Source organism: Sminthopsis crassicaudata, chromosome 4, assembly GCF_048593235.1.
Source record: "Sminthopsis crassicaudata isolate SCR6 chromosome 4, ASM4859323v1, whole genome shotgun sequence".
Lineage (NCBI taxonomy): Eukaryota > Metazoa > Chordata > Mammalia > Dasyuromorphia > Dasyuridae > Sminthopsis > Sminthopsis crassicaudata.
The window spans coordinates 387,875,062-387,896,748 of NC_133620.1; the positions used below are offsets into that span (position 1 = coordinate 387,875,062).

The 21,687-nt window shown below is 35.5% G+C and overlaps 1 protein-coding gene across 4 annotated transcripts in view; it reads left to right on the forward strand.

Annotated features, from left to right (window-relative positions):
• The first annotated feature begins 8,109 nt into the window (after positions 1-8,109).
• LOC141539547 (galectin-8-like) overlaps positions 8,110-21,687 on the forward strand; it is a 28,313-nt gene continuing 14,735 nt past the window's right edge. For 3 of the 4 annotated variants that reach the window (XM_074262476.1, XM_074262475.1, XM_074262477.1), the window contains exons 1-6: positions 8,110-8,278; positions 11,061-11,149; positions 14,518-14,728; positions 16,722-16,841; positions 19,049-19,105; positions 20,483-20,509. In XM_074262476.1, coding sequence (XP_074118577.1) covers positions 11,061-11,149; positions 14,518-14,728; positions 16,722-16,841; positions 19,049-19,105; positions 20,483-20,509 — 504 coding nt within the window. In that variant the 5' untranslated portion in view covers positions 8,110-8,278. Of the gene's footprint in view, positions 8,279-11,060; positions 11,150-14,517; positions 14,729-16,721; positions 16,842-19,048; positions 19,106-20,482; positions 20,510-20,965; positions 21,011-21,687 lie in introns of all 4 variants that reach the window. The other variant, XM_074262474.1, reaches the window with a different exon arrangement.

A 21,687-nucleotide genomic window follows, 5' to 3' on the forward strand; every position in this document is an offset into this window, starting at 1 on the left:
TTATTGTTGTTGCTGACCTTGTTAGTTTTCCACTATTCATTACTTTTTGGCCTCTAAATGTTTATTTGTTTGTGCCCCATTCATTGCCATTTGCTCTGTTCCCTAACCATCCTTCCAGAACATAACTGTCCCCATAAGTTATACTTTTGCTGTTGTATTTTAATGTACATGGTATGACAATGACACTCATATAGCATTTGAAATTTTGCAAAGTATACATTATTTCCTTTAAGCTTCCAACAACCCTAAAGGATATTTTAAAGCTGAAGATATTATCCCCATTTTACAGATGAAGAAGTTGGAATTCAGAGAAGTATTATTCACAACAGTAATAAATATCTGAGTCAAATTCAGTTCTTCCTGATTTCAAGTCCATCATTCTATCATTCTATATCCCTTTTCCTTTCTCAATTCCAAGGAAGATGTGATGATCCACATTACAATCATTCTTACAATTGTTTGAATTTGTAGATTTTCTAGTTAATAAAAATAAAATTTTAAATAACTGTTCAATTCCCCCTCCCCCCTTTTCTCTCCATTTAGGCAAATCATAATTGTTTTCATGAAAACAGTCCCTTTAGCAATCTAAGCACGAGGAGATGCTCATGAGTAAGAAAAAGAACCATTCAAATTACAGACCTGACTAATGGGACCAGTAACAAATATTGAAGGAGGTGGGAGGAAAGGAGAGAATTTAGAACTCAAAATTTAAAAAGAAATGACTGTTAAAAAATAAATATTAACTTAAAATGTTTTAAAAAAAAAAAAAAGAGAAAGAAATCCAAATGCAAGGTCAAGACTAATATAACTTGAGGAATGCCCAGGCTAAATACCTATTCCATATTTTAAGAAATAGTATTTCTAAAGATAGAAAACTAAAAGGAAAAATACAAGAATCAGCATAACTGATCAAAGCATTAAAAACACTCTGGAAATATACACAATATATAAAACATGGTTCTTCCCACATCCTCAAGGAGATATGTGTTATGGGAAAGTCTTCTTATAACCTTTCTTTTTTTTCTTTAATAATATTTTATTCTTCCAAATATATGCAAGTATAGTTTTCAACATTCACCTTTGCAAAACCTTGTGTTCCAAATTTTTCTCCTTCTTTTTCCCTACTCCCCTTCTGAATAGCAAGCAATCCAATATAGACTAAATGTGCAATTCTTTTAAACATATTTCCATATTCATTAAATTGCACAAGAAAAATCAGATCAAAAGGGAAAGAAAAAAAAAAAACCAAGCAAACAAACAACAACAAAAAAGTGAAAATACTATGCTTTGATCCACATTCAGCCTCCATAGTTCTCTCTCTGGATGTGGATGGCTCTAGCCATTACAGGTCTGTAGAATTGCCTTGAACCACCTCATTGTTGAAAAGAATCAAGTCCATCAGAATTGAGCATTACATAGTCTTGATGTTGCTTTTTTATATATCTTCTTTTGAGTCATGTTTATAATTTCACCAGATTCACTTTTGATTTTCTTAAAACAATGTTGCTCTTTCCATTTACATTGTTACATGTAGTAAACAATATTCACGGGTATATTGTTGCTTGGCTGTAGAAGATATATTTTAAGTAGATCTCCCAACCTCTTTCTATGTTTCTTGTAAAAAAGAGCTCAGAAATCTGAGCCCCTCCTCCTCCTCTAATAGGCTGAACACTCGATCCTATTGAGCAAGGAGTGGTGCTAATCACTCAAGAAGGTATTACCTTCTTCCTGAGATCTCTGGAGTCACTGCCAGTGGGAGTGACATCTGGACTACCTCTCTGGTCCTAGGCAGAGCTAAACCAAACTTGTGAATGAAACTAACTGGATAAGACTCTGAGAGCATGTTACATTCCCTTTTCCTTTTCTCCAGTACATCATTTTTCTATCCTTGCCTAAAAATGCTGAAAATGGAATTCTGTGAGCAGGGGCACGAGAATTATTTGCTGCACCAAGAGAGTACAAGAAATTGTCCCTTGCAAAAAGGGAAGGAGAGTTATTCAGCATCCCTTCTACCTGCTGATGTTTAGAAAGAGGCGATCATCTTCTTAACCTCATGTGCTCCTAGTGGGAAAAATTGGGCTAAATTGTACTTTGAGGCATTAGTCAATAAGGTTAAATCTTTCTGTGTAATGGAAATGTCAACGTGAAACTTCATTTACCATAATGCCTGGGGCTAAAAGAATATTATTCATTGGTTCGCTTTCTCTAGAATATATTTCTCAGTGGGCTGTTTATGAGCACAGTTCCCAGATTGGAGGTTTTAAAGGAATCCATTGGATGTAGATAATATACCTAGGGAGAGACAAACTAACAGAGACCATATGAAGCAGTATAACCATTGTGCCCCTGGGAACAGGAGTTATAGCTGCACCATCATACTTCAGAGCTGAGGTAAAAAGTTTCAGTAATTTTCAAATATACCACAAGAAATGGCTGAAAAGGAAGGAATGGGAATAAGCATTTATACAACACCTACTATGTGCTAGGCACTTTATAATTATCTTATTTGATCTCTGGGAGGTGGATGTTGTTATTATCCCCATTTTATAGCACAGAAAACAGACAGATTAAGTTTCACCACTAGTAAGTGTTTGAGGTTGAATCTTCCTAACTCTAGGTAGCACTCGCTCCTGTATTTACCTAGTTGCCTCACGCTGATGAGGCTGTACTTTGAATATTTATCATTAAAGCTGTGAAATCAAATGAGAACATATATGTAAAGTGCTTTGCAAACCTTGAAATGCCACATAAATGTTAGTGATGATGGTGGTGGTGGTGATGATGATGATGAAGTGACAGTTTTTCCATTATGGTAGAAAATCAGGAATTAAGAATTAGATTGAAAATCCCCTTGACACATAGAATATTGCAGAAAATATTTTATTTCTTTATTTCCCTTCTTTGTCCTTTTTCCCTCTGCCTTTTTAAAAAATTTCAATTAGGACCTAAAAAAATCTTGTTTGCCTTAGTTCTTCATCTGCAAAATGAGCTGTAGGAAATGGAAGACCACTCCATTTTCTTTTGACAAGAAAACTCTAAATGAAGTCAGAAAGAGTTGGACTGAAAATTGACTAACCAGCAATAGCAAAATGTGTAGTAAATATCAGTGGATTCATTATCCTTTATCTATTGGATTTGAGTATTGTCTTAGGATATAACAAGGGAGAGAAACTTTGCATTGGATGGGGACTTAGCATATGTTCACTAATCTGTTTTCCCCCAAACACATTGATTTGGGGAGTAGCATGGCATACAAACATGTTTAATAAGAGATTTTTAAAAAATATCCATATAAAACATTATGTTTAATGCATACAAGCATTATGTTTAATAAGAAATTTTTAAAACTACCTCTTTAAAATTAACATGACTCAACACTTTTTCTTTGCACAATTCATAACCCATTTATAGGAATTTATAATAATTGCCTTTTATAAACACAAATGTGTATAAGATGTCCCATAAGTCTTGGTACAGATCTAAACTATTAAGTCTTAAAACCACACTAAGACTTTTGGGATACCCTTTATTTACTTGTATGCCCTGTAAACAGTTATTACATTCATTTCTATATGTTGGAATACCATATTGTCATTATTGAAGAGATTGTTGGTTGTCACTAGGGATGTGTGTAGTAACTTTATAGCTGAGATCTTGTGAAAAGAAAGAAAGAAAGAAAGAGAAAAGGGGGAAGAAGAGAGGAAGGAAAGAAGAAAGAAGGGAAGGGGGAAGCGAAGGAGAAGGGGAGAAGGGGAAGGGTGAAAAAGGAAGAGTGGAAGGGAAAAGGGAAGGGAAAATAAATATCAAACTACATATTTAAATCATTTTAATTCTTTGTGCTAGTTAGGGAAGAGAAAGGGGAAATGTATGAAGAAGGAGAGTTATGGTGTACATAAAAATTGAATCAAAACATAGAAGTGATCTGAGAGAAGACCTCTCTCTCCTTGTTGCCACTAACATCATTGGCTCAACAAACTAATATTCAGCACTGAATGAACCTGAGATGATTTTAAGTGGTTGTTATAGTTAATAGATTAGTCCAATGCTTTCTGATAGTCAACCAGTGACTGACAGGAGATACTGGAATAATAAAAAGAATACTGGATTCATCCCTTCTTTCTGTTCTTCCTCCCTTCCCCACTTCCTGATTTAATAAAAGAATTAAAGTCATAGGCAGCACAGTCTGAGGATTTGCAAAGTGTCCTCTACTGTTGAGGAAACCTGGAAACAATAGTGTACCTTATTGAAATAATAATTGTTTTTCTTTTCTTATTGTCCCATAAGTAACTTGGAGAAAGAAAAGGGTAGACTTCCAGGTAGTAATTAGGTACTTCCAAAAGGAACATATCAATCCAACAATGACTATAACACTTTCCTCTCAGAAATTCCAGTTGTTTCCTATTGCCTATAGGATCAAAAGAAAGAACATTAAATGCTTCACTAACTGTTAGGTTCTTACTAAGTGCTAATGAGATAATGAGATATTAGGTTCTTACTAAGTGCTAAGTCAGTACTTGACAATTCTCTAATTCCGGCCTCTACTGGGAGTTTTACTTGTGAATTCCTGGGGAAGAGCTTGCATGCTTAGGAGGAGCAAGTTCATTGGTTGAAGTAATTTTTCCCAGAAGCCCTTGGATTATCCCACGCCCATTCTCTGGGAGGATAAAAGAAGGCAGCTCTGGAGGAGAGACAGAGTTTTGTCTGGATGAGACTTGAGGCTGCTCTCTGCAGGAAGGGAAGTCGGCAGAAGAATCTGTCCGAGAGATTTGAATTGACACAGCATATCTCCTCCCAGAGAGCGATCAGCAGCTTCTGGAGACAACAGCACGTTACATATTGGCATCCACAATGTGGGGCAAGGACTCTTGCTTATCCTGACAAGGACTTATTCTGAGCCCTTCAGAGGAGCTAGACCCAGACCATTGCAATTTGGCACCTGAACAGGGACAGACACGATCCTGATTCCAGTGGAAAAGCCTCCGATCCAGATCTCAGTCTCTCTGACCCAGAACCATGAGTAACAAGGAAACTTTGTTAAAGATTAAGTGAGAGTTCTAATAGATAAATGAGGAACTTAACTTGTTAAGGGCTAAACCAGCAATCTCTTATAGTGAAATGGGGCAACCGCCTTCTGTTCAAGGAAAATGTTTAGAGAGCATCATCAAGGTTATGAAAAGCCAAGGATTGATTATAATTTTGGAGATTACTGAACTTTTAAAAACTGTGAAGGTCATATGTCCTTGTTTTTCTCTGGAAGAAGAATTGGATCCAGATGAATGGGAATTTGTAGGAAAGCAATTAGGTGAACACTACGATTGCCTTTCTGACATTTTGCCCTTTGGTTCCAGACCAAACTCAATTTCCAAAGATACACTTCATACCTACAATTTAATCCAAATGGCTTTAAAAAATGTTATTCTAAAGGAAGAGAAGGAGGAGCAAAATGGGGAAGTGTCAACTAAACTAGGTGAAAAGGATGAATCAGATAACAATGAAGTTAAGTACAATTCTGAGCAACAGGAGCATTTCCCATATCTTCCCTCAATTAACCCTTCAGGGGTGGAGCAAGAAGGAGGAGGGGAAGAGGCCGAAATACAAACAGAATCACCTGTAAAGCAGCCTAAACCTATGGCATGATTAGAAAAAGCATTGGCTAAAGCTAAGAGAGAAGGACAGGATATAAGTGATTTTATACATGAATATCCTGTGATTGAAGATATTGACTCTGTAGGTCAAAAAAGGAGAGGATATGCACCTTTAGATTTGAATAAAATTAAAGATTTGAAAAAAAGTTGTACCCTTTATGGGGCTACATCAGCTTATGTTAAAATGTTATTAGATGGTTTGTCTTATGAAGTCCTAACCCCAAATGATTGGAAATCCATAGTAAGGACATATCTAAAACCTGGACAAAATTTGTTATGGCTTGCGGAGTTTCATGAATCATGTAAAATCCAAGTCAGATGCAATTTGGAAATAGTTAACACAAAATTCACTTTTGAGCACTTAGCTGGTGAAGGTTGATATGGAGAGAATTCAGAACAGATTAATTATACCATGACAATATATGAGCAAATTGCTAAGGCTGCAATAAAAGCTTCTCAGCGCATAGATAATAATCCCATGAGGTGCAGTGTCCTCTGTAAGATGAATTTACAGGCCTGAAAACCTAGATTGATAAATAAAAAGGTTTATTGTAGGAATTTGGAAGTAAAGTTAAGTTAGGAAGACGCCAGGGCCAAAGGTGGCCGCTGGGCGGGCAGGAACCCTACATGGCTGGAAGGATACCATGTGTTGGCTGGGAAGGCTCCAGCAAAGAGGGCTCCCGCTCGGCCCTTTTTATATATGATGGGCAGTACCCCTAAATTCTCGGCAGGCTTTTCAGTTAGCTCAGATCAGGTGAGGTCTGGGGGAAGCTGAGCTGATAATGGTGAGGGCTGGGCCTGGATATTCCAGCCATGGGTTGGGCAATTAGAAAGGAATCTTAAAGGGACCCTAACCCTCATCACTAGTATCCTAGACACCTCTCCGAGACTATAAATTGTAGAGAAGGTGTCTATTTGCATGGATCAAGGTAGTTCTCCATATCAATGAAATCACAAGTATAACCCCCTATACCCTATCTTGTACAATAGTACTCTGCCATGACAAATGCTTAAATTTTTTGACAAAAGAGAGTTTATATTTTACCTTTGTATGCACATAGCAGGTATTTAATATTTGCTGAATTAAGTAGTTACTACATGTCTGCTGTGCCTCATAAAATTGTGCTTAACACTGGATAGCCCCAACCTCATGAAACTCGTGCTCTAATAATAATGCATGCTTTAATACTTCAAAGATCTGTGAATCAGTAATTCTCCTCTTATGCAAACCTCAATCTTTCTACAATGGGAGTTGCATAGGTTAAATTTAGGATTTATGTAAATTAAAACTTCCTAACAATCAGTGTTTTCCCAAAATGAGAATGGGCTAGCTGGGAGATATTTAGATTATTTAGATAAAACCTTGGGTATGCTATAGTCTGAGGAGATTTCCCATTTGGTCTAGATGTGATGGCTCTGAGAATCCTTCCAAAAGTGAGATTCTGTGCCTTTCTTTTTTTGACAGTGTTTAAGAATGGCTGTGGCTGAAAAAGTCATTACCTTGAGGCCAGTCTAGAGATTCTTTCTGAAATATGCTCCTATGATTTATTTAATACTTTGATATATACAAAACAGTACAACTATGAGGCTTGCTAAGGCAATATGTGGCCAACATAAATCTGCTTCTATTTGAGTTTGACTCACTGGTATAGGGGATAAAAAACTGACCAGCTTATACCTCTGGCACTATGCTAGTTGCATGACATGAAAAAATCATTTAACACAGCAATCCAGTGAGGTATAAGTGTTATTACTTCCATTTTAAAGATGAGGAAACTGAGGAACACAAAAAAAGATGAAGTGAGTACTAAATTGTGTGTGGCTGAAGTTAACACAATGTCAAATCATGGAGGGACATAGCAATCTAAACTTTATTAAATTACGATTTCTTGTTTCTGCTCTAATAACAAAAGAATCCAGAGAGACACTTCAATAAAAAGTAAAGAAACTATAAAAAAAGTAAACAAACTATAAATAGAGAGAGGCAGGCAGACAGATCATTCACTACTAAAGCAACTGACCACCGGCATCATCAATTTGAGATGGCTAAGCTAAAATAATACACTCAGGCTAGTGGCTGGTGTTGCCTTGTTCAAAGGGCCTTTGGCCCTCAGCGGTCAGCTGTCCTGGGATTCTCAGGAGAAGCAAATGAGCTAGTGCCAGGATGCTAGAGAAGAAGGGGCAAACTACCTACCTGTCATACTCTTTTTAAATCTATCTCTGTTCCACCATGCTAGCCTCCAGTTAAAGAACAGACCTTCATATGTCACAGATTTATTTATTATTATTATTATTTCTAACAACACATTCCTACTTCTCTGTTGATGTCCCCTTGCTCATTTTGAAACTAGATATGATCAGATTTCTAGAAAGTTTAGCTTAGGAAACAGCTGCTCATTGGGCGGTGAGTGAAGGAAGGCAAGGCAGAGGATTGTAGACTTCCTTAGCTCTGCATCTGAATGATGACATCACTGTGGGGCACTGGTGAACTAAGTAACTGGAAGCAGAATGATTTTCGTTTTCCTTAGCCACTCGTACACAACTAAGATCTGGTGATCTGCCAGCAGAAGATCACAAACTTGCTGGACGAACAGGCTTGTGCTGGGATCTCCTGGAGGGCTGAGTAACGTAGGGTAAGTAGGGAGAGAAATGGATCTTTCTGCAGCCATGATGACCTGCTGTAGCCTTTGGAGAGTGAGGGGGAGGGAAAAGGGGCATTTGTAAAAAACTAGGTCTCTGGGCAGCGTCTTCTGTCAAAGCAAGATAATGAAAAGCATTTGGAAGACGATGTAACCTAGACTCACTATTTATTTGTCCGGATCTGGCTGCCATTGTTGAAGAATTTTTCCCATTCTAGGTCTAATAACAAATTATTTCTCAACAGAGAAGGTGGGCGACCTATAATGCAATGAGACTTCTTGCCTCTGAAAACTCTATCAACACTGAGAGAAGTGAGAATGGATGGATGGATGTTGGGGAAGAGTAAACAACTTGCTTAAGCTGCTCTTAACTCTTCCCAATTTGATTTGCATCAAAATATTACATGTAAACTTCTCCCCAGATTCCCTACTATCTGGTCCTTTCCTCCCCTTATTTTTCCATGGGACCAATATTCATTGTCCTGAGTCCTTGTGTGATGAAGAACCACAGATCTTAGAAACCAATCAGTCCAATCCCAGCCCCCCACTCCCCAACCCTCTATACAGATAGAAAATTTAAGTTAGGTAGCTTGTCCCCAAGGTCGCACAAGCAGTGACACCAGAAATAAGATTTGAACCCAAATCTAGTGTTTGTGGTTTTCCCCATGGGGTTTCCTAACTTCTGTAGGAAAGCCATTATTTTCAGGGATATGACAGTATTATCTTACAGCTAGTTTCATGTCAGCAACCTAAAGTCTCTGTTAATTATCTTTCTTTTCAAAAGCAGTTGAACTCAACCACTGAGTCATCTTGTGGTTAAAATTTAAGAAGTAAATAAAAGATTAAAAGTGAAAATCAGGAAGCCCTTTTCCACTCCTGACTTACAGGAAACTCTATAGTTCTCATTTGTTAAAGGAATATGGTGAAAATAATGACTGTTTGGATTCTCCCAGGGTAATCCACTTAAAATAAGCCTTTCACTAAAAGAAAAGTTTATGAGATATGCCTTTAAGTAGATCTTAACTATTTCTTTTAATAACGAATATGGATATGCATCTCACCTTCAGTTGAATAAGTAGTCGTTTGTTCTTGAATGCTATCTGAATTTTGCAGAATTTTGAGGCATTCTACCGGAAGTAGTTGGGAGGAAGGTTTCATTTTTGGCTTATTAAGTTGAATTGTGAAGCAAAAGAAAATTTGCTGTTTTTAGCTATTTGCTACAGATTATAGCAAAATCTATAGCTTTGGTTGGTGTGTGTAGACATACAGAAAAAAAAAAAAGCAGAGTTTTTGAAAATAGATTTGAGGGAACTTTAGTTTAATTCCTTTTCTGTTGCAAGTGGTCATTAATTAAGGTTTTCTCACAGACAATGCATAAAGTTCAGTTCAATGAGTAGTTTTTCTTTCTAAAACACTGGCTGGGCATATGTTAAAAAAAAAAAAAAAAGAATGTACATATATAAACCAAAAAAAAGTTGTTTTTTTTTTTATGTAACTGGAGGAAAAATTTTTTTTAAATTAAAAAAAAAAACAAAAAAACTCTGCCTGGATCTCATGAATCTTATTTGGACCTTGGACTTTCCTTGCCAATGAACTAGGCAACTATATTGGTAAAAAGATAGAAAAAACAAACCAAGTAAAAAGCCAAAGCTTTACCTCATTGTCTTTCTTATTTTTTACCTCCCCACTTACTGCTTCTGATAAATGCTGCAGGTTATTAGGGTCTATGGCTTAATTGTTATTTGATATTACATTTCTGTGTTTTTCAAGAGAATTTATTAAACTCTACGCTGTATGGTGTGTATTGGTTTCTAGTATTTAAATAGAGGAATTTCATTTGTGAATAAATCAGGTAAAGATTTGGAATAATTCTTTAATTATTTTGAGGTCTAGGGCACTAAGAATGATTAATTTCTATAAGAATGATTAATAACAAGAATCTTGCATGAAATAGAGTTCTGGATGGAGGAACGTGGTGAATTGCCTTCATTATAATGTCAGCTCCATGTGAGTAAGGACTGCTTCTTTCTATGTATTTGTAACTTCAGAGCTGAGCACTGTCTTATCATTAAATCAATATCATCATTACATTTACTCAACATCCAGGTTTTTCACTGATGTTGATAAGCTTCTCGGGGAGACAGCAATAATTTTAAGGATCCCTGATCTTAGGGGGCTTCTTTTCTCTCAGTGATTCTAAATCTTCTGGCTTTGGAATCTGTGATCTTAAAGGCCCTCTGAACTAAGAAGACTATTATTCTGTGAATGGTTATAAAAATCCTCTGGCCCAGGAATATAATACTATTTCTTCCCTTAGATTTTAGAGTAGATATATTAGTGATCCTGAAACTATTATTTTAACAATGTCTGCCAATGATTTCAAGTCTTCTGATTTTAGAATAGTTCTACAAACATTATTGTTGGTTGGTCAATGATAACCAAATTCTAGAGACCACTTCTTAATTCTACTCCTAAGCCTTAAATTCAGGGTATCAATAACATGAAGAACTGGATAAAGGTGTCTCCTTTCTCCAGATTCCTTGTTAAAACTTTGGATTATAGTCTGCTTCAATTGGCCTTACAATTGCAATAAACTTTGCCCCTTAACTTGGATATGGGTTCAAGCTTGCAAATTCTTTTGAGAAATGACATTGGTCTGCGATCCCCAACCTTTTGGAGTCCCTTCCCAACCTCAATAATATCATTTAAGAAAATTATTTCTTTTCATATTTACATAACTGCATAAGTGAGAGAAAACTGTTTCCTTCTTCCTTAGATGACAGCAACAGTTATTACACTTTATGAGGAACTGAAGCCTGGGAAATTGACTATCATCCATGGTCTTGTGTGCAAGGATGCAGACAGGTAACCCTCTCTCCTAATGTTTACCTGTATAGGGTCCTTTGCCTGGCTTTTATTAGAAAGCAAAAAACAAGATGAAAATTGAATTTTTGTAGGTAGGAGCAAAAGGAAAAAAAAATAGGAAAGACCATTATATTTCTTGCTCTTTCTCCTTGTGAAATTAATCTTATAAGTAACAGCTTACATTTTTCTAGCCCCTTATAGTTAAAAAACCACTTTCACATATTATTTTAGAAACAGTAAAAAAAATAGACTAAAGAAAGGAGGACAGACAAAGGCAGACAGACTAATTAGGACACTATCACTATAGGAGTAGATGAAATCACCAGGGATACATTTACACTTTTTTCACAATAGTATTTTATTTTTCCAAATACATGTAAAGATAGTTTTCAACATTTTTCATTTTGTAAATTTTTTATTTTTAAATATATTTATATTTTAAAATATTTTCACTTTAATTTAAATATTTTAAATGTTTAAATATTTCCCCAAATACAATATAAATAGTTTTAAACATTGCATTTGCAAAACCATGTATTTCAAATTTATTTCCCTCTTTCCTTTTCCCCAAGATAGCAATCCAAAATAAGTTAAAATATCCACATTCAGTCTTGTAATTTGTGTTCCAAATTTTTCTGCCTTCCCTGAGAAAGGAGGAAAAAACCCAAGCAAACAAACAACAACAACACAACAAAGTGAAAATACTATGCTGTGACCTACATTCAGTCTTCATAGTTCTCTTTCTGAATGCAGAAGGCATTTTCCAGTGCAAGTCTACTGGAAATGCTTGAGTTGTTTTATTTCTGAGAAGAGCCAAGTCCATCATAGTTGACCAGGGATATTACTTTAGAAGAAGAATAACAGGACCTATTGCAAACACCTTGCCTGTTCTGTCTGTGAAGCAGAGAAGTTATTGAATTTTTTTTCTCTCTTCTCTCTATTAGTAGATAAAATAGAAGCTAAGGTGCATGGAATTATGAATCAAATAAAAAGGATTATGAGCTGTATTTCCTTGCCATTTTTTTTCAGGAACTTTAAGTGCTTTGTACAGCCTGTTACTTAATTAGTTGTTTTTTTGAAATTGAATAAAAGTATTATGGTGTTATCTAAGCTGTCATAAGTTTACGGAAATTTGTTACTCAGTTTGCTCCTCACAATAGTTCGGTGAGGTCGATGGTACAAGTATGATTGATTATACCCATTTTATAGATGAGGAAACTGAAGCTCTGATAGATTGACTTATCCATGGTTGTACACATAAGCTAAGGACTTGGGATCACAGGTCTTCTCACCCTATGACATTATCCAGGAGAAAAAGAATTTTAATAGTTTCATATTCCTAGGATAGAACTTTTTTTGTCAGTTAATGAAAGATAGAACTTTCTGTTGTATGAATTTAATCATAATAAGTATTTAGTAGGTTACTCTTATGGTTATCATCATCATCTCATACATTAATTTTCATGAAATTTTCTGGTAAATTGACCATTCTTTATGTAATTACAGTAACAGAAATCACAGTAGCATGATAATATGCCTGTTTATCCTATCCCCTCCTAACTTTTATCTCCTCTGCTAAGCCTCTATTTTGAAGCTTTTTATTTTGAATATTTTGGAGACTATGAATCTGGTGTGATGACATTTATTTAAGGTGTTTTCACTTTTCTCTTGCTGTTTTTATTGTTAGGTTGATTATGCTGTTTGCTGATGGTCTCCTCTTTTCCTTTTCTCTCTCTCTTTTTATTTATTTTTTCACAATGTCACCTTCACTTTTGCAGCTCAGATGAAAAATTTGGGGAAATTGAAAGCAATAGCTGAAATGATGTTTTTGGAGTATTTCTCTATTTTACTTATAGGTAGAATTCTTGCCTGGCACATAGTAGGCAATTGAAAAATGCTTGTTGACTTGATTTGTCTCAATATCAGTAAACCAACTATGCTATAAAAGGATAAACAAATATTAGAAGTTTCATTTAGAAGACAAAAGATAAGTGGAATTACCTATTAGAAAACCTACTCCTGTCTATTAAGATATGCTTAGAGATGGAAATAAGTTCACAAATATCTGTAATATGACTTCAGAATTAATTGAGTCCATAGAAAATGTCAGACAGGATGAACCAAGAGATTTCCAGAAGAGGAATCACTTCTCCCAACATTTTAAAGATGGCCTATAAGTCAAATAGTATTTATCAGGCACCTACCATGTTCAGAGAATAGGGAGCATCTGATCTGTATCTTGAATGTCTTCAGTAGAAAAAAAAATGAGTCAGAAGGTAATTTCAGGATGAGGGACTCAATTACTGATGTACCTCACAGCAACTATTTCTGAATCTTTTCCATGAGGCCTGTGTTGGTCTCTGAGCATTCTATGATTTGCAAAGACCAAGAGGCCCAGTATATATCTAAGAAAAGACTTCCATTATCTGAGATATTCTATGCTATACCAACTGTAGATTATATTAGCTGGCCAAAAAGAAACCTCCTGTTGTCCCCCAACTCCTCCAAAATGACCCATGGTTCCAACATATCCTGTACATTTTCTACAGAGCCAATAAAAGCCAATGTAAATGCATGAAGGTAAAAGATGATAGCACCGTTTTGGGAAATTGTGATAGTAGTTCAGATGGAGTGACGAAAATGCAAAAAAAATTCAAAATAATAAATTTGTTTCTATAACAATTGCTTTCATCTGGGATATCTCAGAAATAACTGTATTATCTGAAGTACTGAATAACTTAAAGTAATTCAAAATTGGGGTTCACATAATTCCCTTGCTTTCTCAAATTGAATGTCACTTAATGAAACAGACTAAATATTGCAGCAAATACAGAGCATTTTAATTTCAAGAAGCATTTATTAATTTTCTACTATTAGCCAGGCACTGTGCTAAAAGCAAAGACAATAACAATCCATGACCTCAAGGAGCTTAAATTAATAATTTAATGGAGGTGAAGACATGTGAACAAAACAAATAGAGGATAAACTGAAGGTAATCTCAGAGGTTATGTGATGCCTACTAGAATTAAAGGCATCTGGAAAAGCTTCTTACAGAAGATGAAATTTTAGCTGAGACTTAGAGGAAGCCTGGAGACAGAGACAAGGAGGGAGTGGGAGCCAGCCAGTGAAGATGCACAGATATTTTATTGGGAATTTGTCACTAATTATGAGAATCTCAGTGCAAGTGTAAGACAAATAGGGCAGGAGTATAGACTGAAGAAGTGTTTCTAGGGGGATGATGACTTTTTGATTTGTGATGGAAATGGGTACTATGTCGGGATGGAAGGAATTAAGGAAGGAAGGGTGGAAATTATTTTCCTTTCTTCCTAAAAAACAAAAAAGTTATCTCATATGTTTTCTCCAAATAGGTTCCTGGTAGATTTTGAATGTCGCTACAGCATGAAACCCCATGCTGATATCGCTTTTCACTTTTGCCCTCGGTTCAAAAAATCAGGCTACATTATATGCAACACCCGGATAATGGAGAATTGGGGATGGGAAGAGGTCACCTATGACATGCCATTTGAAAAAGGAAAACCTTTTAAGATCGTGTTTATGGTACTGAAGGACAAATTCCAGGTCAGTTTGTGGGAGAAATAATTTATTTATACCTGAGTAGAGGATTTTCATAGCATCCTGGATGTAGAGTTGAAAGCAGCCTTAAAAGGAGTGTGGTCCAATGTCCTCATTCTCTACAAAAGAAAAAAAGAGGCTTCAAGAGATACAGTGGCACCTGTAATGTCAGAGGCTTCCTTTGAACTCAGGTTTTTTGACACCAAGTCTAGTGAGTTTTTTACTTAAATCCATAGGTAGATTTTCAGTGGAACATTGTGTTAGTAAGGTTGCAGACTTCATCCTAGTAAATGTGAATTAGCTTCCTGTTGCTCAGCCAGAAGTAGTAGTTTTACTCCTAGATAACCATCGATTATCTATTATTTCATTAATTCACAATTCATTAAATGTAGCTCATATGTTCCATTACTGCTTTTAGGTTTATAATTTTCCTTTCCTGGAACCTAAATCTGTATCTTTTAAAGTTCTCCCCTTAGCTTGCAGTTCTGCCATGTAAGGCCAAGCAGAACAGCTGGATCTCAGTTTTACAGGAAGGCCCTTCAGATAGATCAATCCCCTGTGGAGACACAGCTGCTATCTCTTTGGTTTGGTCCAACATAAACATCCCTACTTCCTTCAAGTGTCCCACGTGTGGAATGTGCTCTAAGCTCCCTCACTATTTCGATCTCCTTTCTCTGGATTCATTCCAGTTTGTCCATGTGATACCTAAAACTGAATACACAATTTCTGATCTGGCCAAGACAGAAAACTGCCCTCATTTGTTTTATTTTACTTATTTATTTTTTGGCAAGGCAGGTAGGGTTAAGTGACTTGTCCAAAGTCACATAACAGTAAATGTTAAGTGTTTGATAATAGATTTGAATCCAGGTCGACCTGAGCTGGCTCTCTACCCACTGTGCCATCTAGCTGCTCATTATTTGGGACATTATGCCCCTGCTAATATAATTATATTCCTGATGATTTTGGGTGGTGGTTTTTTGGCTCTTGTATCTCACTACAAACTCCCAGTGAACTTGAAGTCCATTATCTCTGTGTGTGAAGGGCAAAACATTTGAAAAGTCATTGATTAGACAACTCTTCTAAGCAGCATTCTGTTGGCAGCAGATAAATTTTATGGTTTATGTTATCTTATAACAAATATTATTGCACCAAAAAGCAACTTTTTAACACCAACATTCTCCTGGTGATATTAAATAGCTGCAAATCACAAGATACCAGAGTCTTTGAAAAAAACTAAAATGACAAACTACCCAAAGGTAAATGGAGAAATTATAGCATATTGTAATACCTATGGAGGATGTATCCAAGAGGTAGCATAAAATCTATCATCAAAAAAAGTACATAACTAAAAAAGGAGATGTGTTAGCCATGAAGTGAGGGTGAAAAATAGTGGAGAGCCAGTCCTGGTTGCTGCATGGTACCAATCACATGGATAGACCTTCTTTGGTTGTTCTACAGGACAGCAAGCACAAGAATCGCACAGGATGAGTTGTACCCAGCAATGACATCACATGTCTCTTAGAGTAACATGATACAGCACTTTCTACTACATAGTAAAAGCTTAATAAATATGAATGAATTGACTTCTGTGTGGACACAATTTAGAGGAAGTATGATTTTTAGTCATATTTTACTCCAACATATGATCAAAGAAGAAAGAATTGGGAGACAGTGTGGTGCAGTGGAAAGACTATTCAACGTGGAGCATGGGACTTGGTGTGACAGGAATGGAGTTTATATCCTGACTTTGCCATTTACTACCTGAGGCATGTCACCTAACGTCTCAGGACCTTATCTGTAAAGTGATGGACTAGGACTAGATGAACTATAAAATCCATTCTAACTTTAAATATAATATGGTGATAAAATTAATTACAACATGAGAGACTAAAACATATTGCTATTATCTAGAACTTAGAGATTTTAAATTAATTAAATAAAAATTAAATGTTAAAGCCTTTAGATATAGTTTATCTCTAGTTTTCTGCTGTCTTCATAGGTGGAAGTGAATGGAAAGCATCTATTGTTCTACGAACATAGAATTAATCCAGACAAAATTGATACCCTGGGAATTTATGGCAAACTAAAGGATGTGTCAGTTGAGTTTTGCAATATCATGGTAAGTACACTCTGGTAGTTTCATGTATTTCTTTAGAAACCAGGATCTTATAGTGCAGTAATTCTTAACTAAGTGTTCATGAACCTAAGTTTTTGGGTGGTTTTTTTTTGTTTGTTTGTTTTGTTTTGTTTTTTTGTTTTTGTTGTTGTTGTTTTAAGGTAGATAGTTAAATAGATATGTAGAAAATTTGATAACTATATTTCAGATTCTCTTGGTAATCCACTGTATTTTATTTTATGCATTTAAAAACATTATTCTAGAAGGGTTCCATAATTTTCACCATATCACAATAAGATTAAAAACCTGCCATTTAAAATGGTCAAAAGATATTAACAGGCGATTTTCCGATGAAGAAATTAAAATCATTTCCAGTCATATAAAAAGGTGGTGTAAATCGCTATTGATCAGAGAAATCTAAATTAAGAATACTTTGAAGTACCACTACACCAAATCTGAGAGGTTTGCTAAGAAACAGGAAAAGATAGTGACGAATGTTGGAGGGGATGTAGTAAAACTGGGACACTGATACATTGTTGGTGGAACTATGAATGGATGCAACCAGTCTGGAAAGCAATTTGGAATTATGTCCAAAGGGCTAAAATAATGTGCATTCCCTTTGATCCAGCAGTATCATTACTGAGTCTGTATCCCAAAGAGATAATAAAGGAGGGAAAATGACCCACATGTGCAGAAATGTTTGTGGCAGCCCTTTTTGTAGTGGCAAGGAACTGGAAACTAAGTGGATGCCCATCAATTGGAGAATGGCTGAATAAGTTATGGTATATGAATGTTATGGAATATTATTATTCTATAATAAATGATCAGTAGGATGACTTCAGAGAGGTCTGGGGAGACTTATATGAAGTGATGCTAAGTGAAATGAGCAGAACCAGGAGATCATTATACACGGCAACAAGAAGACTATACAATGATCAATTCTAATGGACATGACTCTTCAACAATGAGATGATTCAGACCAATTCCAATGATCTTGAGATGATCTGCACCCAAGGAGAGAACTGTGGGAACTGAGTGTAGATCATAGCATATCATTTTTACTCTTTTTGTTGTTGCTTATATCTTGTTTACTTTCCTATATTTTTTCCATTTTGATCTGATTTTTCTGGTGGAGCATGATAATTATATAACTATGTATACATATATTGGATTTAACATATTTTTAAAACATTTTTAACATGTTTAACATATATTGGGTTATTTGCCATCTAGGGGAGGGAGAAGGAACGGGAGAAAATTTGGAACACAAGATTTTGCAAGAGTCAATGTTGAAAAATTATCCATACATATGTTTTGAAAATAAAGAGCTGTAATTAAAAAAAAAAAAACTACCTTTATCTAGCAAGATAGAAATAGGTCAGGAAATATGTCTATGAGTATATGGTCATCTCCTGAGAAGTTAATTAAATTCTTCAGATTCCCAGAGGATCATTTAATAAACCTGATTTTATTTGGATCCTTATAATGTATACTGTCTCGGATCTGGAATTTTTACATTTTTTAAGTGAGCTCAGTAATATATACTTAACCATCCCTGATCCCATTAGCTAAATGGTCTGCCTTTCCTCTGATTTCTCATGTGTTATTCTTTCTGAACCTCTTTTGCCTTTATCACAATCTTTTTATTATACTTACTTGGGCATATGTTAAAACACCTGTTCTTCCCCCAACCTCAACCAAATTGGAAGCTCTTTTAGGGAAGATACTGTATAATTTTTCATTTTGTATATTCAAAATTTAGCACAGTGTCTTGCAAAGAGGAGACAGTTAATGAATTGTTATTGAACTCAGCCAACTTAGAGCCTAATGGATTTGGCCTTCTGCTTTAACTTCATCACTGTAGTAGTTGCCATTGCTGGAAAAAGTTCTTTATCCCAAAGGTGAGGAATGAATTCTAGGGAGAATGTCATCAGTAGACCCAAACCCTAAATCTTTTTTTTTTTCCACCTCCCTTTCACTTTCATGGATCAAGAAAGCACAAGATATTTTTAAATGATTCAATAAAAGTTAAATTTAAAGATAAAAGGAAATTTTTTGTCCTCTTTTAAGAAAGGGAAGGGAAAATCACTCTTTAATATCAATTAATGAATTCCATTTATACTTTAAGAATATGAAATTCCTTAAGCAGACAAAACTAAGAAAGAATGTTTTGAAATATCATATAATTGAATTCTTAATTTGTTCTTCAGCCTTCAGAAGGAAACCAAGCAACTTCTTTGGGAACAGTGAATATGAATTCAAGTAATGTAAGTAGGAAAAATTCACTGTGGTGATCAAGATTCTTTAGGTCACTTTGTAAAGAAGTAGCAAAGTATTTATTTTTGTAATTGCATCTTATATGTAAGACCATGGCCATGCTGGTTGAAAGCAGCCCTTTGTTCTCAGAAGAGATGAATGAGGTGGGAGACTCATAGAGTATGAAAAGAGCTCCAGTTTATTATGCCGTATAGCCTTGTTGATATATATTTTTGCAAGTGGGATCAGTGTGTGGACAGTAGGCAATGCCCAATCACCATTCAGAGAAGCAGCTCGTGGGCTTTGCATATGCATGGTATCTGCCAGTGATAGGAGAGCCAATTGAGCCATTCTCACAGGCAAGAGGCCCTCTCAAGGCATCTCTTCTATGAGCAATTGTATTGTGACCCTCAGACCAAACTTTTTCCATGTCTTGCATCACTGCTCCTTGCTCAACTAGGGCATTTCTGCAACATGGCAGAAAACTTATTGTGCACCAAGGGTCGAGGTGGCCTCTGTACTCCCTCTTGGCAGAGTCCCATACCCTAGTAGTAATGAGTTAAGTGACTTGTCCAAGATCACACAGCTATTGTGTTCTATCCACAATGTCACCAACTCTTTCTAGAGTTCCAGATTCAGACAAAGGCTTAGACTAATAAGGAAAGAATCATCTTTCATAAGAAAAAAAATCACTCATTCACAGCTATTAGGAAACATATTACATCACCAACTTATAGTTAGAACCGTAGCCAAATGAAGTTAGTTATTACATTAACTGTTACAAAAATAATAATAATAGGTGACATTTATCTCAATCCTTCAGGTTGAGTTAGAGTTAGTGCTTCCATAAATGTTATCTCATTTACAATCTGTAACATCTCAGAAGAGATTTAATAAATTTAAAGAGCTGGAGACGGTTTGGGATTGTTTATGTGTCCAAGATGAAGGTCTTGTTGACTTCAGCACATTTATATCTCATGAACTATCTCATGAACTATGTATCATTCTGAGCACTCTATGGGTAAGTTAGAAATAGCAATAAAAAGCATTAAGTGATTATGCTATGCCAGGTACAGAAATTTATAAAGTTCACCTATAATTCTGAGAAAATATATCATGATGATATATAAAAGAACAAGCAAAGCCATCCTCTGACATACTGAATTATCATTTTAAATGACTAGCTTTTTATATTCTGGATGAATCTTAAATTTATATTACATGCCACATATATAATTCTGAGCACAAACCACATGACTTCGGCACAAAGATTTATCGGCTCTCAACAGTTACATGTTATTACAACAGTTACAGCATCAGATTTTACCCAGATTATAAAATATAATCCTTGTTATCATTATTCACATTATTTCTTTCTTTTCTATCAGGTGCAAACTTCTGCGATTTCACAATTTGTAAGTATTTTTACTTCTAGATGAAAGGTAAAATTATAAAATGGAATAGAAATCAGTGATGAAATAGACTTGACTCTATTTTATCCCAGAATTTTTTCCATGAAGCCCAAAGAGATAATGGATAATGGCAGTAGCAACTGAAGTTGAGAGAGAGAGAGAGAGAGAGAGAGAGAGAGAGAGAGAGTCAGAGAGAGAGAGAGAGAGAGAGAGAGAGAGTCAGATTCAGTGAATGTTCCAGAATGAACTGTCATTTTACAATACTTTCATACTCCCTGCCACTGAAATGCTATTTACCAATCCTGATTCAATGGGATGAAGGTCCCAAATAATTCTATATTTTAATAATAAATCATACAAGACTGTAACAAAAACTGACTATGACCATTTCCCATTCATCTGTAGCATATAACCTTGAAAGCTATCAGATTTTCAAATAAATCATATTTAAATCCATAGGTCACTGGCAGAAGAGAAGAGGCAGCAATCAATTGGAAAAACAAGGTTCTCAAACAATCAACAAAATGTTGTCTACAATCCGATAATTGACTTCTTTTTTTATTAATTTTATAATTATAATTTTTTTGACAGTACATATGCATGGGTAATTATTTTACAACATTATCCCTTGTACTCACTTCTGTTCCGAATTTTCCCCTCCTTCCTTCCACCCCTTCCCCTAGATGACAGGCAATCCCATACATGTTAAATGTGCCAATAACTGACTTCTATAAAATTAGTTTTTATTTATGGAGAGAGTTCTATTAAATATGACTATGTTTAGTTTATTTATAAGGATGTAAATGAAATAAAGAATTATCTGCCAAAAAGTTCACCTTATCCAAGAGATATAACTTTTTCCTCCTTGGTGAAAATCAGACATTAGTAAAGAGCAAAATTAACAATCGCATCAGCTCCTCTCATCTTTTCTTTGTGGAAATGTATAGTAATAAACTCAGAACTGGGAGGGATGCAATCATAGGATTACAGCTCTAGAACAGCAGAAACCAGCTGATCGGATCTAATTTTACAGAGAAGAGAATTGAGGCTCATTGAAACATGATCCAAAGTCACACATATAATAAGTAGTCGAGTCAAGATTTGAATTCAGGAGAGGCATTTATGGGCCTGCTGTATCATGAGTTTTATGCTGTAATAACTCAATACAATATAAGAAAAGC